The sequence below is a fragment of the Hylaeus anthracinus genome, unplaced genomic scaffold (assembly GCF_026225885.1).
Source record: "Hylaeus anthracinus isolate JK02 unplaced genomic scaffold, UHH_iyHylAnth1.0_haploid 11981, whole genome shotgun sequence".
Classification (NCBI taxonomy): Eukaryota; Metazoa; Arthropoda; class Insecta; order Hymenoptera; family Colletidae; genus Hylaeus; species Hylaeus anthracinus.
This window is the reverse complement of record NW_026534329.1, coordinates 8153628-8171515: the sequence shown is the minus strand read 5'-3', so window position 1 is coordinate 8171515 and position 17888 is coordinate 8153628. Positions and strand designations below refer to the sequence as shown.

Below are 17888 nucleotides of genomic sequence, written 5' to 3'. Positions count from 1 at the left end.
AATAAAGACAGATGGAAATATAGCATTTGTTTAACTAAATTTAATTAATTTATGATTTATTTAATTTGACAATTCCTCTGCTTTTTTCCGTGCAGCCTCAATATCCTCTTCTGTTACAGATGGTTTCAATCCCCATCTTTTTTCTTCTTTTAAAATAAACGCTAATTTTTCAGCCTTTTCACGGTAAAAATTTTTCTGTTGCGCTTTTAATTCCTTTTTATAAGCATTCAATTTGCTTTGAACGATGTTATCGCAATGCTGTTGCGTTAGTATTCTCAGTGAATCTTTTCTTGATACCGGACCTTCTTTTCTACAATTCATTATAAGGCAAATGATACAAATAATAACATGTAAAGATGTACAATATTACACATCAGAAATTAAGATAGCAATCAGGTAATTCTACGAATTTTGTGTAAATCAAAGAAAAAAGATATCGTACACTGGTGTAGCTTTAAAAACAAGATTCATCCGTTCAAGAACCCATTCGAATCGCTTGTAGTCCCATTTACGTAAATCGTTGAGGAATTTCCTCCTTTTGTCAATCAATTCTTTCAAATATACTTTCATGATTACGTTTCTTGGATATTCTTTCATAAATTGCTGAAAGTACAGTATTTCACTCGTCATTGCTGCAACTGAAACAATTTGTCTATCGTTATGAAGTACTTATACAATGTATATATGTAAATATTCAATAAATAGTAGATAAAGGCTGAATGGAAAATGAGACATTTGTTTAAGATCGACACGACTAATACAATCAACAATTACAGTTGTAAATGGCTGAAACAGGTACATAATTTAAGATCAGAATAAATATATTGTAAAACTTTAAATATATTTAAATTACGATAGCAAAGTAGTATCATCTTTTGAGAAATAACATGCAAGTACTATTATTCAGCAGATGCAATGCCAATTATGGAAGAGTTAGATAAATTAGCATCTCAATTTTTTGTCAGAGACCCTAATTAAACTATTAAATTTCAAGGCAATTATTGTCTTTATGTTTAGTTACCTACTTAAGAAATTAATAGTAATATAATTATATGAGGTCACGATACAGGTTTTGTAAAAATGATAGTTCAAACTTTGAGTGCATAAGGAATAAGGTTTAGAAGTAGATCATTTTCAAAAGCTGATATACAAATTAATGTAAACAGAAATGAATTGTCATTAATCTTTACATAGAGAAAAATCTTCACAGATATTTTATACTTATAAACTTACTTACTTCTGGATTCTGTAGAACCTCGATCGCAAACATGCCGTTTTACTAGTGCCATTGCTCTTTCTCTCTTCAAATTTCTCACTTCTTTCGCACGTTGAAATTTTATAGAGAACATCTTCCTTACAAGATCGTTAGCGCTATATCATACAAATTTTTAATTCATTATTCATATTGTTAATATAGGTGCACTCTGTTTTACTGTGATCTGTACTAATGACAATTTTTAATTATATTTTGTTTTAGTGTTTTATTCTTCCCACATCTTCTCGAGCTTTCTATTTAAGATTTATATAAATGTAATTTTTGTTATAGTTTTGTAAGCTGTCGCATGAATATCCTTACTTTTTTCATTAGAAATATACATGTACATTCCATTAATCATTATTGCATTAAGATTTAATTATGGTGTTAATGTCAAACACTATTCTACTAACACTATTATTGAAAAAAAGTACTGGCAACTTTGCAATTTTAAAAATGTATTTTAACATTTTAGTGGTAGAATGTTATATAAGAGAAATGCATGGTACCATTAAAAACATGTAATACCATCTTAAACTGTCTATGTTGCCTTTACGTGCACAGAATTTACACCGATTACATGTATACTCTCTGCGAAATGCTACACTACTCGTTTACATTTTCTAATAAAATCAGGATACCGTAAAGTGGGATTTTTCATATATTTTTAAATTACAATAGCAAAGTAGTATCATCTTTTGAGAAATAACATGCGAGTATTGTTGTTCAGCGGATGCAATGCTAATTATGGCAGAATTAGATAAATTAGCATCTCAATTTTTTATCAGAGACCTTAATGAATCTATATATCAATATATATTTCAGAATTCTCTAAAGTGTGTCACAATTAAGTCATAAATAAGTAGTTACAAGCAAATCTACTAACCCCTCCCATTCTTTAGAATTTTCGTAATAAAGACGAATGTCATTTTGATCGACATGTATATCTAAACCCAAATCACCACTTTGTCTGGGATCTATTTCACGAATTACAGGTGCTCGAGTCCATTTGATTTTGAAGTCCTCAACTGTGGCAATATCTCGAGTCACATAACCTCCTAACTTATGAATATTATTTATTCTTCCACAAAATAATCTAGTAGTTGTTGCTAGATTCATCGTATCTGAAACACCCTTAAAATAGAAAAGATAATTAAACTAAGTTTAAAAATATGACGATGTCAATAAAACCAGTAAAAAATATTTATACTTCGAATCTACGCTAAACAGAAACGAGCAACAACGAGTCGCAACGAGTTAATTAACAGCGCATGTTTATTTACCTAAATCAAAGATGGCCACCATCTTATTTAGATGCAAATTCAAATAAGGAATAAAAGATAAACTATTGATACGTATTGTGTAAACTAAAAATTATAATTTGAAATGCAAATTGACATTATATCTTAAAACACTACATGGTGTTTTTGTAATTCATTATTTGAATAAAGCTATGCCAATGCTTGGTTTAGATTCATTTTATTCGACTTAACATTATTTATAAATTATACAATTTATCGGTCTAATATATCAAATCCTTAACATACATGGAGGGAAAAATAAATATATTTATTCTACAGGGTGTTCCAAAAATGTTGTAACATTCTGAAATGGGTAGTTCGGAAGGTGATTTGAAACAATTTTTTCCTTAGCGAAAATGTTGTGCGGGGTTTCGTTAAGCTGATATTAAGAGAAAACATTGACCAATCAGAGCGCGAGGATGCCGATGGAGCGCCAGCAGTAGGCGTGGCTACGCGCTAGGCGACCGCGCTCATATGCTACCGCGAGCACTCCACCGGCATACTCGCGCTCTGATTGGTCAGCGTTTTCTGTTAATATCTCCTTAACGAAGCCTCGGACAATATTTTCGCTAAGGAAAAAGTTGTTTGAAATCACCTCCTGAACCACCCCTTTCAAGGATCTTCAATATTTTTAGGACACCCTGTATACCCCTGAAGGGGCGCCACGATAATCTTGCCCGGGGCTCCAATATTGCTAAACCGACCCTGATCTTGGAAAGGACGGAACGTTTTTCTGTCTTCGTCGTATGCGCAAACGGGCTGCGCAGTCGTCTCCGCATAATCTCCGCATATCTCGGTTTTCGACCGAAACGCGGAGATCTCCGTGCTTTTGGCATCCCTGTTTCAGTTCACTTTAGTTGTTCCTGGTTGTTCCTTTGCGACAGCCGTGACTAGTCGTGAAAATGGATTCCGAAGTCGCTGCTGCTGCGTTGCTAGTATTAGTAATGGCTCGAAGAAATAAGAAAAAAACCGCACGAAAGCGGCGATTTTGGGTGTCTGAGTTGTACAAAAATCGTGACACACATGTCGCGGAATCGCTAATGAAGGACTTATCCCTCACACAATTCGGGAACTTCTGTCGCATGCATGCGACAGACTTCGAGCACATTTTAAATAAAATAGCACCGTTAATAAGTACGCAGTGTACGACCTTTCGGGCGAGTGTAAGCGCGAAGGAAAAGTTGGCGGTTGCGCTGCGGTTCCTCGCCTCGGGAGACTCCTTCACCTCGTTGACATACTTATTCAAAATGTCTGCCCAAAGTATTTCGCGGAGCGTGTTCCTCGTGTGCGAAGCCCTTATTCAGACGTTGAAGGATCATATAAAGGTAAGGGAGAAATGTGTATTACATTTATAATTTCTTTTATTGACTGAACTGCAGCATGGATGCCAGAGCCGGGACGCGTTTCTTTGCGCATGCGTGGCGAACATGGCGTCAGTGAAGTATACGCGCGACTGAAAAGCGGTGTCTTCATTCCCCCTCATAATATTACAAGTATATTCATAATTTAAAGATAAACATAGGACAATATATAGGACAATAATAAGAACAAATATATTAATGACTTCACATTCATAGCCACAACAATAGCTATAGCGTCTCTCCTGTTACTTCCATGCAGGAGGAATGTTATTTTTAAGGGTTTTATTCATTTTTAGAGTGTAGTCTATTAAAACTCAATTAGAAATGAATGTCAATGTATCATGTTAGATTACCTTCTATATTTAAATCCAGCTGGCAATGCTTGGATAAAATTGTATTAGTTGGACTAGAAAGTAATGTCTTTTCTGCGAATGTCAATACTTGTTTATCATTTATCAGTTCATCGTATATCAATTGAATTTTATCGATCAGGTATTGAAAATTTGCACACTAAATAGCAAAAGGTTGTCGATAACGAGGGTGATTACATAATTGATTAAAAACAAAAACTTGTTATAAATTTATTTATTTGAAGTTAATATAAAAGAAACGACATTACTTTCTGGTCTCCTAATGTGTATTACTAAGACAGTTTTTGCAAATATCTTGAATATCTTAAAAATTTGTAATTACTACCAAAAACGATAATGATATTCGTATACAGCACACCAAATGCCACAGTCTTACCATTTTCGCAACTATTTCAACTCTTCTAATGAAATAATTATAAATCATTAAGTGAAGTTATTAATTGCAGCTACCAAACACTCCCGAAGAATGGATCCAATGTGCTAATATATTTGATGAAACATGGAACTTTCCACATGCGATTGGTGCAATAGATGGCAAACATATAATGTTGCAGACAACACTAAATACCGGCTCAGAGAATAATAACGATGAACTATTCCACAGCATAGTCCTGTTTACATTAGTGGATGCGAAATGTAATTTTTTGTTTATTGACGTCGGGCGCCCCATTTTCGATGGGGTCATGTTTAAGCATTCTGCGATATACAAAAAGCTTGAAGACCACTCTCTGGGTCTTCCTGATGCAAAACCTCTTCCTGGTAGATCTGCAGACGTACCGTTTGTTATTTTGGGCGATGAAGCTTTTGCTTTACGCACAAATATAATGAGGCCGTATGCAGGTGTACGCAAGAAGGAGTCAAGTGAAAGGACTTATAATCATCGTTTAGGTAGAGCCCGGAGAGTAGTTGAAAATGCTTTTGGTGTATCATCAGCAGTGTTTCGAGTGCTTCAGAAACCTCTTCTAGTGAATTCCGACAAAGCTAGCCTCATTGTAACTGCAATTATGTATTTACATAATTTCCTTCGATCTGGATCATCCAGTAAGATATATTGTCCACCGGGTGAATTGGATAGTTTTGTTGGGGACAGTCTTGTCGAAGGAAACTGGAGAAGGGATGTTTCCGAAGCACAGACCACTGGAATGCAAAATATGCGCCCCATACGAGATCGGCGGGCTCCGGAATTAGCGGAAGACGTTAGAAAGGAATTCACGGACTATTTCATGCAGAAAGGTCGCCTTTCGGGAAAAGGGTAATGATAAAGATACGCTTTGTATTTGCCTCTTCCAGTTCCGCTTGATTTTTCCACCTTCCCCTTTTCCCGTCTAAACGATGCCAATAGCGATGTTATTTTTGCTTTACAGATATCGGCTGTAGTTTCCATTATCTGTGAGAATTCACACCATCCAACGTCAAATGCTTCATGTGGCATCGGTGTGACAAAGGGTTCCACAGTTACTCCCGCTCTCTATACAATGGAATCAATTGAAGACTTTTCTCTTCATTCCATACGTATCGTGCTGTTTGATTTTGTCTTACTTCTGAGCTGATGGCACAGTTTATAAATCAGCTCTTTTCAGAGCTACCATATATTCAAACGTAGAAACTCTAGATTCAATCTATTACATGATTCAGACAATTTTGATACAATTGTTTTTTTACTTATAATACATAGGTTTGTCAGTCAGTGTAATAAGTATTCGTACAGTAATGATTTATTTTAAATTGGTTGCTGTACGAATACTTCTTACAGCAAGTAAGAAGTTTTCCAGTACAAGTTTTTCAGTTCTTAGATTGCACGGGTTCAAGGATTCCATTTTGCCCAGAATGTAAGTACAGTACAAATAGAGTAAGTTTCATTATCGCATTATTGCGTTACCATAATGCAGGTAAACAAAATTTCAGAAAATGGGTATTCCGTAGTTTAGTCTGTAGTTTACATACACAAATTGTCGTGAATATTGACTAACATTTTGCAGTAAAGATACACAATTTTCATGTATAATGTGTTTTGTCCTACAGCTAATAGATCCTGAAATATTGGATCACATAAGTTTTGTACGTTAGAAGCCAGGATCTTATTCGTTCAAGCTGTCCTCCAACAGTTCTCACTTTCTGTCTGCTCCAATGCATGTGAATTGTAAGTACAAAACTTATTATTACCAATATTACCATCAATATTAATACTAATATAGGGAGGAAGGTACTCGGTACTCTGAATTAGCAATGGTGAGTCAGCATGAGTGTCTCGTAGACGTTTCATTGCTACAAATTTCGTCCGGTGAACAGGGAATTAGCCTGTTATTCCCTTTTGGATATACCCGACCTACAGACAATGTAATTAGTAACGAAATTTTATTGTATTTTGAAACATTTGGGACAGCAAACTCTATAGAATGCTGCAATTGGATTGTTTTCGATGATGAGCAAACTGAGACTGAGAATTTACAGTTATCTAAGCTGAAATTATTAAAATTGTGTAATGTAAAATTGTAAATTGTAATTCAAATATAGTGAATGAAGAAATTATTGAAAGAATAAAATATATTTGAATGCATTAATTGCATTACGAATTTGTCTAAAAAACAAATAACAGCAATGGTGAAGGATGATAGACTTTTGAACATAGTGAGAACAATGTTCTTATCTGGAGCTGTATTTTCAAGTTGGTGAATTTTTATGTGATGTGTCTGAATATTTTTAAAAACCTAAATACATTTTAATGAATCTTTAAACCTTTGACAATTATGTTTCACAGTACTTTTATGTTTTGCTTCACTATTTACCTCATGGCATCTGAAATTAGTTACGTTGATCTATTTATCTTATTTTTAGTTTACATTGTAATTCTTGTATTACATGACTTTACCAAAAGAATGTCTGCAATATCAAATGTTGGGGTTGTAATCATTCTAAAATAAACAGAAAAATGATTTAAATGCACAACAGAACTTTGTGACATTTCATTGTAGAAGTTATAAATGGTTTATTAAATTATAAAAATCGCCTAAACTTGCCCAGAAACAACTTTGTACCATTTGTTTTTAAGAAGTATGTAGATTGTAACCATTCGCGTAGTTTTTGCTTTTAGTTGGTTTTTCGTCAGAAATTTAATTTAATTGTTGATGCTGCCCTTTTGGGAGACACTAATGGATCTCAGTGGAATGTCTGTTATATTTTTTTCAACAATAATAATATTCACTTATCCAGTATCAGCTATAGAAAATGTGTATATCACAATACAAAAGTTAAAGATTGAAGAAATGAAAAAAAACTGTGGTTTATAACATAGTTTTGAAACGTATATGCACATACTACGGTACTGTACGAAAAAGGGATAAAAGCTATCCTGAACAATTTAATATCCACCAGGACCAGCAATATTAACTATTATTCTTTTGGGTTATCCTCCTTACACTGTTTAATTAGATGCTTCGAATGCTTATACATATTGCGTACTGATTAGATTTTAAATGCTGGACTACCAGATTTCATAGGCAACAATTTGAAGAAAAAAAAAGATATATTCAAAAGGAATTTAAAAATAAAATGGGCCTATTAGTTGATTATGTAAAACAAGGAAAAGGAACATTCAATGATGGGAACACGGCCAGGAAATTTCCAGAAGCAAAACAACTTTTGGAAGAAGAAATGGATTTGAATCTATAAAAGGTAATGAATAAATATTTATATTAAATAATAAGATAAGTACAAAAATGACAAAAATAAGTATTATTATATAAACAGATACCTTCTGAGAACAATTCATAATAAATATTTAACATATGTTACTGATTTCATACTTAGTTGTACCAATGTCCAATGATACTATGCGCTCGCCCCACTGTGCTACGTGTCTCTGGCGGTGTATGGGAGCTCATATATGCAGTTCGGTGCAGTGATGCCAGATTTAGTTCCCAGTCGCGCATGCGCACTGATTTTAGCGTCAATAAAGTATCTAACACGACCATAAAACTGGTGCTCTTAGTCTTAGTCGTCCCAAAGAAAAATAGAATTACATATGAAAATTGGAAGTACTTCTTAGCATGCAATAATATTAATTGTGTGGGTAAATTGTAACATTGGGGTAAAGGTTGAAATAATTTTACAGACAAAATATATTTTTTATAATTAAAAAAATGGTTCTGTTGGTTTTAACCAAAGAGTATTAGACTATTAGTATTATTTAGTATTATACTACATTAGTATTATTATTTGTATTAGACTAATACTCTTTGGTTTTGACGCCAACCGTTGCTATAGAATCATAGAATCATTCGTTGTTTCTATAGCTACGGCACTGCGCGCTCGGCTTTTTGCGACGCGCATGCGCGACTGGGAGACAAATCTGGCATCACTGTGTCGTGTCGGTGCCGATACGTGTCGTTGCCGGAACGTGACGTCCGTGCTGTATAATTTGAGGCGGTGTCTAGGGTACACAATAAAGAAACGAACGCACGCGTTCATAAAATTGAGTGTATAAACATTTATATATCTGCTATATCATTGAGTAACTATTCATATGTTTTAATAAACAGTGACGAACTAAACTACCAATGAATATTAATTTATTTCATTAATATACAACAGTGCGTGTTATGTTATAAACATTCACCGTTCCTTCGACTAATTACATATTCAAGAACTTTTCTTTCTGCTTTTTTTCTTATTATCATATATTATTATATTATATTTCATTTTCCCCATATTTGGTGCGTATATCATAACGTCAATTCATCCACATATTTTTACGCGCAAGAATATTAAAGAATGTTAATGAATATTAAAAATTTAATTTATATTTCATGCTTAAATACCTGTAGAAGTATATAAAAAATGAACGACGAACAATTAATTGAATTAATTCGACAATATCCGGCTTTATACGATTTGTCAGATAGTAAATATATGGACACCACTTATAAAATTAATGTTTGGAATAAGATTGGGGCGTGGATGAAAGAAGATGGTAAGTACTTACATTATATTATAATACTTATCTTATTATTAGACATATTGTATTAGAGTGAATATAAATACATAAATATAACTAACAATATAAATATAATATGTACAGGGTGTCCCGCAACTAATGTAAGAATCGTTTCACAATCATTTCCGGTTCTTACACTAGTTACGGTACATTCTGTGTAATAGAATATGTAAGTGTATTATACAAGGTGTCCCAAAAATGTTGGAGGTCCTTGAAAGAGGTGGTTCGGGAGGTGATTTGAAACAATATTTTCGGTAAAGAAAACGTTGTTTCAATCACCCCCTGAACCGCCCCTTTCAAGGAACTCCAATATTTTTGAGACACCCTATATATCGGTGACATAGAGGGTTTGTCAAAATTGTGTTGAAACATTTCTTGCTAAAACACCATATTTTCGAGTTATTATGGTGTACAAGTTAAAGTAGGACACCTTGTATGTATTATACAGGGTGTCCCAAAAAATGTTGGAGGTCCTTGAAAGGAGTGGTTCAGGAGGTGATTTGAAACAACTTTTTCCTTAGCGAAAATATTGTCCGAGGCTTCGTTAAGGAGATATTAACAAAAAACCCCGAACCAATCAAAGTGCGAGTATGCCGGCGGACCGCCCACGGTAGCGTACGCCACGCCCTAAGCGGCTGCGCTCTGATTGGTCGGGGTTTTCTGTTGATATCTCCTTAACGAAGCGTCGGACAACATTTTCGATAAGGAAAAAGTTGTTTCAAATTTATAAATAAATCATCCTCCGAACCACCATTTTCAAGGAACTCCAATATTTTTGGGATACCCTGTATATTTAACACAGTATAACTTCCAATAATAACGAGTAATATTTTATCAATATTTCTTTCATTTTTAATTTATTTTCATTTTTTTCATATTAATTATACTTTTATCAAAATATACAATAATTTAAACTGTGTATTGCCAAGTATTTATGATTGTGATTCTTTTTGCAACTCAAAAAATATAAAATAAAGATATGTTAATATTTTGTGATGATTTATTGATTAGGTAACAATATGTATACATATGAAAAAATATAGCTTTAGACTTTGTTTAAATACGTACAAAAAATATGTGAATTTAAAATTGCACAAAAAGTTGTAAAATTGTGTTTATTATAGTTATAGAAATTATATACCCTATTTTTCATCAAAACTGTATTTTTTGCAATAATATAAATAAAAAGAAGATATTGAAGAGAATATTAAATATTTTACATTAAAATCTCGCGACCCTATTTAAGAAATTAATTAATTAATTAAGAAAGATTTTAAGAATAACTCCTGTAGCTACATACCTGAAAGAAAGGAATCTTATTTATATCTACAAGAAAAAGTGATCCACTAACTAATACGGAATAAGAGTTGATAGCAATTGCTTTGTTCGATACTTTTTTCAGTGTCAGTATGTAAAGCCCGATGGAATAATATAAGAGACAATTACAGAAGATCTCTTAAGAAGATAATGACTAAAAGCGGGAAAAGTGGAAAAAAAGTCAAAGTTTATAAATATTCGCAGCAATTAAGTTTTTTGAACCAACAATTCGACCAAAGAGAAACTAAAGATAGTATTGAAAGCCAAGAGAAAGATCAAACCTTAACAGAAGAAGAACGTGACATACCAGAAGAATGCAAAAAGGAAGAAAGCCAAGAAGAAAACGAATACGTTGTACATAATGATGAAGCGGAATTAAATGTTGCATTACACATGAATAACGATTCACATAATCTGAGTTGTACTTCAGATACATTTGAAATTTCCAGAAGGCCAATTAAACGAAAAGCAAAAACGAGAAACATAGCGACACCTCAACAAACAGCGACATCAAAATTAGTAGATTATTTCATTAAGCAGAAACAAAATAGCATCCTGCAGCATCCCGTAGATGCATTCTTGGCTGGCATTGCACCAACTTTGAAAGCTTTACCTCCGTATTATCTACATTTGGCGAAATCAGAGATTTTTTCTGCCGTTCAAAAGTATGAAATGAAAATGTTAACAAAGCAACACTTCTACCAACATAGTTCTCAACACAGTTCGGCTCATACTTCCAATAGTTCATCACAAAATACTCCACTACCATCACCTAATGAACCAGTTGTACATCACGAAAATACAACGGCAACATTTGAAAATCCAAACACATCTATGTATTAACAAAAAAAAAAAGAATAAAGAAAATAAAACATTATTTCTTCCAAATATACTAATTACTATTATTTACCTCAAACTATTAATCATCCCTTCTGAGTTATAGCCTTTCTCCAGTGAGTGACTATTTCTTTTACATTCACAATGGAATACAGACGTAGGAAGAAAGTTAACATTGTGAATCGCGAAATAGATACTAAGTAAAGGGTGAATCTCAATCAGGGACAGCATGAACCTGTGGCTGTCTGCGGGTCAGATTCAACCCTGTTAGATTTAAAGCAAGCTTGTACAAAAGTATTAATAGTTGGTTCCTTTATAAATAAACTACAAATGAAGTACATATAAGACTGATAAGCAATACTGAAGATATAAAGTATCGTTGTTATTAAATAAGAAGACTATTGATAAAACAAGTACGACTCTTACCTATAGAATTTTCCTCTACAAATAAATCTTAGCCTATCCTCTCAATTGGTGCATCAATTACATAGGGATATAGTCCCTAGTGATAGAAACAGAATATAAGAATAATAGACTGTTATAAAGACATAACAACATAAGTTGCAATATATTATAACTTAAGCAATACTTACTATAATATTAGGCATATCTAACTCAATGTAAAATAGATTAAGCTTCAAAGATTGTTATTAGATTATAAGTCAAATTTTGTATTTTATACTCTTGTTGTAAAGAAAGTGCAAAGTAGAAGTTATCTACACACTATAATAAACGAAAAAAAAAATAGGAAGAAAGCGCCATCTTGTTTTCATCGGCCAGCAGTGTATCTGTGGGTATAACCATTTCTATGCAGAAAAATCTGCTGTAATACCGACCGGCCAAATCGGAGACTCTGGTCTATCCATATCTTATCTGTGGCTCAAGTTTATAGAAAAAATAATTCCTATTCTCGCTAATAAACGGCACCATTAGTTGTATCATTTTCATATATATTATTTGTTCAGGTGAAAATAAAAGAATCATCTAGTGAAAAAGTAAATTTGATGCTCGATTGGTTGTCATTCGTAGCAGTTGGTCCAAGTTGGTCCTAACCTCTTGATAATTGCAATTATAGTTAATAGATAATCCACTATAATCATGTTCGATAAAAGAAGCAAGTACGCATCCTCGGCTAGAGACAGAACGCCATCGGTGATGGGTAAATTTAGGAAATGTATTTAGTATAATTCAAAATATTCCACAATTACAATTTACTAGGTGATACTGCGAGAAGTCATCGCGAAAATTTCGTCTCTGAATTCTTAAAGTACTCGGAGCAATACAATGTTCAGCCGTTACCTAGGTTTGCCGTGAGTTCATTCAAGTTTATAACTTTAGAAAAAGTACAGTTTTTTTTGCACTTTTGGAATTTACACCTTACTTATTGACAACTTTTAGTTATGTTAAAAATGTTTTTGGATTTTCATAGTAATAAGTCAATTATACAGGGTGTTCCAAAAATGTTGTAACACGTTGAAAGGGGCGGTTCTGGAGGTGATTTGAAACAACTTTTTCCTTAGCGAAAATGTTGTCCGAGGCTTCGTTGAGGAGATATTAACGGAAAACACTGACCAATCAGAACGCGGCCACCGAGCGCGTACCCTATGCTATCGCGGCCGCCTAGTGCGTAGCCACGCCCACCGAGGGCGTTCCCCTTGATACTCGCGCTTTGATTGGTCGGGCGTTATCTGTTAATATCTTCTTAACGAAGCCTCTTTCAATTTTCAATGACCTCCAACATTTTTGGGACATCCTGTATTTACTATGCTATGCGATACGTTCCTTAATAGATAGTATAACCGAAAGAGGATTGATTCTACCTTAAAAAATAAGTCGTTTTTGAAAAAGCGATTTTTGAAAATACATGGCGCTTTATTGTTAACTATGTCGTTCTATTTAAAAAAAGCAAAGTCCACCTTTATACCTCCTCTACGCTTCCACTGATAAAGAAGTTATTGGCGCCATCTTACGTGCTCCTCGAAATCAAACAACTCTGGCAGTTTTTTTCTATTTTTTCTATCGGTAAAAGTAAAAGAATTATTCAGGTAGCCTGTTTTAAATGCCACACCCTGTACATAGCACGTAACACAACCTTTTCTTAAATCCAAAATTGTTACATATAGATCAGAAGCGACGTGGACGTTCGAATTTCGAGTGCTTTGTCTCGGCTGACAATGAGCGAAAAGTAACTATCTTTTACGAAATTGAAGAAACAAATTTTAATCAAACATTCATGTTGTTTGTAATTTTTAAGAACCTTGGACGACGGATCTCCCATCTTTTATTTAACGTACGAAAATAGAAAACAAGACGCGCCGAAAAAAATCGAGAGCAAAGATGAGTATCACGGGAAACAATTTTTATTCTTTATCGTGGTAATATGATTGTTCCAATTAATTTTTCATTCGTTGTCTCGTCACACGTCGTGAGGTATCGATCTGTATTTTGGACGCATTGAATTCGACGATGAAGAAATATAGCACCATCACAGTTCTGAAGTAAATTTACAGAATTTCATAAATTTCTAAATCTTCAAAAATACTTCGAAAAACGTTTATATTGTTAAATATTGCTAAAGGGCATAGCATATTCAAATTTCGTAAAAATACGAGGTGTTATTCCAAAAAATGTTCGATTTCGGATGGAATTCACAATTATTTCAAAGGATTATTTTAAATAAATATAAAATATAATAATATCTTATTTGAAATAATATTTCGAATAATGTTATTTCAAACGTGATCACGGGTATGAAAATAAATGTAAAATATAATAATATGTTATTTGAAAAAATATTTTGAATAATATCATTTCAAAAATGCCCGGGTCTGTCTGCTACAGTAAAGTTTCCATAAATGCACAAGCTCAGGACTGACTTTGTGCGTTTATCGTAAAGTTTCTATATTCTCTGATGTTTGCCGACGAGCTTCGAACGTAGAGAAGGACAGCGAATAAAGAAGAAGACAAAGCGAAAACACCAGGGTATATCGATGAGACAATTTAATGCAACGGTGAAACTTTTTTATTACTAACTTTTTTGTTGTAAAACTTTCACCATCATATTCCCGACGTTTTTCTGATTAAAATGAGCCCAAACACGATATAATTCGAATGATATTTACCATGCATCTTTTTTTAGTTAGTGTTCTACGATATATGCACAGATATATGATACATAATAAGTTCTTAAAAGTAAAAGTCGTATTGCGAATTACGTCGTGTTTGAACTCATTTTAATCAGAAAAATGTCAGGAATACGATGGTAAAAGTTTTGCAACACAAAATATAATAATAAAAAAGTTTCACCGTTGCTTTAAATTGTCTCACCGAGTAATCCGGTTCTAAATCATGTTTACACTGTTCGGAGATCGAACTCTGAGGCCCCTCAAGAGGTATAACTCCCAGTGGTGGAGTTGGTTACTGTGCATTTATGGTAGAGAAAATTGTGCATTTATGGAAACCTTACTGTATATCGAATTCAGCCATAAGAAGCTAGTCATACGTTATATTTCGGTTATAAACAATAATCCACCACTTCAGTATAGTATCGCATTTTAATAGATTGCCAAATTGTCGAATAAACGCGTTTGGCATAATGCAGATAGCAGATATGATGACGAACATCGGATGTCTGAGAGATTTGAATTTGGACATGAATCCAAACACTCAGGAGAATTTTCATTTACTTTGCTCGCCACTCGGGAAGTAAGTTTACCTTGAAATTGTTCAATTAGAGCTAATTGCAAGTTTAACGAAGGAAAATTGTTTTCAGTCTGTGGTACTTGTCTCTGAAGCTATGTGAAATATCTGACGATGGAATGATGAAGATTGCAAACGAATTGAGGTATCAGGATCCACCGAACAATCCTAAATTAATAATTTTGAATTTGGCGAACAATTATATTACGAAAAATGGAGCGGCTTGCATTGGTTGCATGCTTCGGTCAAATAGGTGAATTAAATTATATCAAACGAAATTATTAAGGAGTCTTTTTAGCGTGACACTTTAAAAAAATTATTTGTTTTTCACTTTCTAAAAGTAAATATGGATGCAAATACTATAAATGCACTGGTAGAATTTGGGAAATACGCGAATTATTTTAGCGATATATTAATAGAAATTATATAGGAAAACATGTAAAGAAATATTATAGATATTTAAGGGGGTTAGAACTTTGGTTGTTTCAAGAAATCGAATTTGTTTTGCTTAAAAGACTCTGTATATATATAAGGTATCCCAGAATTAGTGTAAGAATCGGAAGTGGGAGGTAGCTGAGACAATTCTGAACAAGAATTTCCTTTGCAAAAATGTCATATGTTGCTTCGTTTTTGAGTTATTAACGAAAAACCACCGACCAATCACAGCGCCCGAGTGAGCGCGCGCACAAGCGGCTACGCCGCCATCTTTACTCTCGCAGCTGAACGCGCGCTACTCGGACGCTGTGATTGGTCGGTGGTTTTTCGTTATTAATTCAAAAACGAAGCAACATACGACATTTTTGCAAAGGAAATTGTTGTTCAGAATCGTCTCAGCTACCCCCCACTTCCGATTCTTACACCAATTTCGTGACACCCTGTATAATTCGTATATTTGTATAATGAATTTAATAGAATTGTTTCGTCTCTCCAGATCATTAAAGAGTCTAGTCTTACTTGGAAATCGAATATGCGACGAGGGAGCGTCGCTGATAATACGAGAGCTTAAAATGTATGAAAAGAACATTTTAACCTAAAAATAGGTCTTCGTACGATTGATACAAAAATCAATGAATGACATACAAGGTTTTCACAAAATAACGGACTCTCATCTCAGAATTTATGCATTATGAGGAAAATGAGTCGAGAACAGTTTTAGGGCTTACTAGGGCCTAGAATTCATAAATCTAAGTTTTACGTTAGGAATCCAACGGTTTAAAAGTTATTCGTATCTAAAGTTGAGCACTTTTGGCACATTTTGTAGGTTAATGCGACGCCATATTGGTTTTTACCGATGTTCTGTTGGTCAATTAGATTCCAAACCTGCTCAGACAGTATTTTCGTATCATATTTTACCATGTTAATGTCATTCTCTACCTAATCGATCAATGGAGGATGGATGAAAGCCATGAAAGCCAACATGGCGTCGGATTAACCAGTCACATATACCAAAACAGCTCAACTTTACATACGTATAACATTAAAACTTCCATTTTTGTGATCTTGCCATCAAAAGCTGCTAAATAGTATAAAAAGAAAAGTCAATAATTTTTGTTGCCCCAAATTAAAGTTCGGTTAAAAAAATTGTAGAATTACATTGACGCACGAAGAGATCATGGATCTTCGTCGTAGGAAATTCGCTCAATTGGCGCTGCAGGAAAAACTAGAAAGCGAAGAAATCAGCAAACCGATAGACGAAGAACTATCGACAAAGAGAAATGGCAAATCGAGATCGCGACAGAGTCTAAACAAACGGTCTAGAAAATGTAAATATAGTGTGACCCAGATAACTCGTCCATGGCTATTATTTTTGTTGTCTGCAGATTAACCTGAAATATTTTATCAAGTTAAAATCTGTAAAGGACACGGCTCAGGAGGGCTTTTAGGTTGGCAATATTCGATTTTTCATATATAAGGTGAACCACTTTAATGAATTCAACTGGATATCTCTAAACGATAGAAGAATGGCTAGAAATATTTTAGGTTAAGTTCCAAGGGGTACATAAAATGGCGTTATCAGTTTTATTGTAGATGGCACCACTTTCGAGAGTTTAGCATGGCAGTCATTTTTTTTAAGTAGAAGTAGTTTTTTTTCTTGAAACAAAAGTTGTAGCTGACAATGAGACAAATTGACCTGTTTTTGAATTTTTCAATTCGGTTCATTTTTGACAAAGTTTACAATGCCCCAAAATTTCTTCACTTTTTATTCAATTTGACCGAATATTATTAAAAGATATCTGCTTGTAAAGTATTCCACTCTTTTCATGTCTTCCCTCGGAATTTGAGGTTTGCACTTCCCTGAGATCTGATAGCCTTTGAAATGATCCCTGTATCGACTTTAATGTCATGGTCAATCTCTTTTAGCTTTTAAGAATTGACTGGTCTGCTAAGACAAAAACAATAGCCGTGAACAAGTTATCTTCACTTTATCGTTATAGTTAGTGAGAATTACAAATGATTCATTACTTTAATTAAATAAATCATCCCCAGCACGTGACTCTTTGATTAAAACGCGAGAAGGAGGCAGTATTTTGCAAGATCTGGAATCCGTATGCATAATAATCAATAAAACATAAAACGAATGCTTCAAAATAATAGGTATTCGAAAAAGTTCGTGGCGTTTTGCCGCTAGATGGAATTAACATCGTGTATATTCGTTTGCACATAACCTATTGGGACACAGTACATGTCGTTTGAAAGGTTACATTTCATACTACAGATAGATATTATAAAATTTAGCCAATTTTCTCATTATTT

At 33.7% G+C, this 17888-nt stretch overlaps 4 protein-coding genes across 6 annotated transcripts in view; 3 read left to right on the top strand and 1 right to left on the bottom strand.

Annotated features, from left to right (window-relative positions):
* Window positions 1-20: 20 nt before the first annotated feature.
* LOC128885461 (28S ribosomal protein S15, mitochondrial) lies at window positions 21-12182 on the bottom strand. Of its 2 annotated transcripts, XM_054139526.1 has the most exons (6): window positions 12029-12182; window positions 11862-11937; window positions 2142-2389; window positions 1238-1371; window positions 443-638; window positions 21-310 (listed from the first exon to the last, which is right to left on the bottom strand). In XM_054139526.1, the coding sequence occupies exons 3-6, from the start codon at window positions 2372-2374 to the stop codon at window positions 61-63; spliced, it is 813 nt and encodes a 270-aa protein (XP_053995501.1). In that variant the 5' UTR covers window positions 2375-2389; window positions 11862-11937; window positions 12029-12182; the 3' UTR covers window positions 21-60. The 2 variants fall into 2 exon arrangements, with proteins under 2 accessions (XP_053995501.1, XP_053995500.1); XM_054139525.1 differs by lacking the exons at window positions 11862-11937; window positions 12029-12182 and adding an exon at window positions 2466-2595.
* Window positions 2755-5865, top strand: LOC128885455 (uncharacterized). The gene is made up of 3 exons (XM_054139514.1): window positions 2755-3881; window positions 4735-5540; window positions 5653-5865. Exons 1-3 carry the CDS (start codon window positions 3459-3461, stop codon window positions 5663-5665), a joined length of 1242 nt encoding a protein of 413 aa, XP_053995489.1. The 5' UTR covers window positions 2755-3458; the 3' UTR covers window positions 5666-5865.
* On the top strand, window positions 7000-11552 carry LOC128885458 (uncharacterized). Of its 2 annotated transcripts, XM_054139518.1 has the most exons (3): window positions 7000-9000; window positions 9112-9257; window positions 10684-11552. In XM_054139518.1, the coding sequence occupies exons 2-3, from the start codon at window positions 9125-9127 to the stop codon at window positions 11439-11441; spliced, it is 891 nt and encodes a 296-aa protein (XP_053995493.1). In that variant the 5' UTR covers window positions 7000-9000; window positions 9112-9124; the 3' UTR covers window positions 11442-11552. The 2 variants fall into 2 exon arrangements, with proteins under 2 accessions (XP_053995493.1, XP_053995492.1); XM_054139517.1 differs by having other exon boundaries at window positions 7001-9257.
* A 200-nt stretch (window positions 12183-12382) lies between the features above and the next one.
* The window catches only part of LOC128885457 (uncharacterized), a 6750-nt gene continuing 1244 nt past the window's right edge, over window positions 12383-17888 (top strand). The window contains exons 1-9 of the mRNA XM_054139516.1: window positions 12383-12594; window positions 12654-12745; window positions 13559-13620; window positions 13690-13933; window positions 14997-15140; window positions 15208-15387; window positions 16066-16143; window positions 16722-16897; window positions 17622-17680. Of these exons, the coding sequence (XP_053995491.1) occupies window positions 13902-13933; window positions 14997-15140; window positions 15208-15387; window positions 16066-16143; window positions 16722-16897; window positions 17622-17680 (669 nt within the window). The 5' untranslated portion in view covers window positions 12383-12594; window positions 12654-12745; window positions 13559-13620; window positions 13690-13901. The remainder of the gene's footprint in view (window positions 12595-12653; window positions 12746-13558; window positions 13621-13689; window positions 13934-14996; window positions 15141-15207; window positions 15388-16065; window positions 16144-16721; window positions 16898-17621; window positions 17681-17888) is intronic.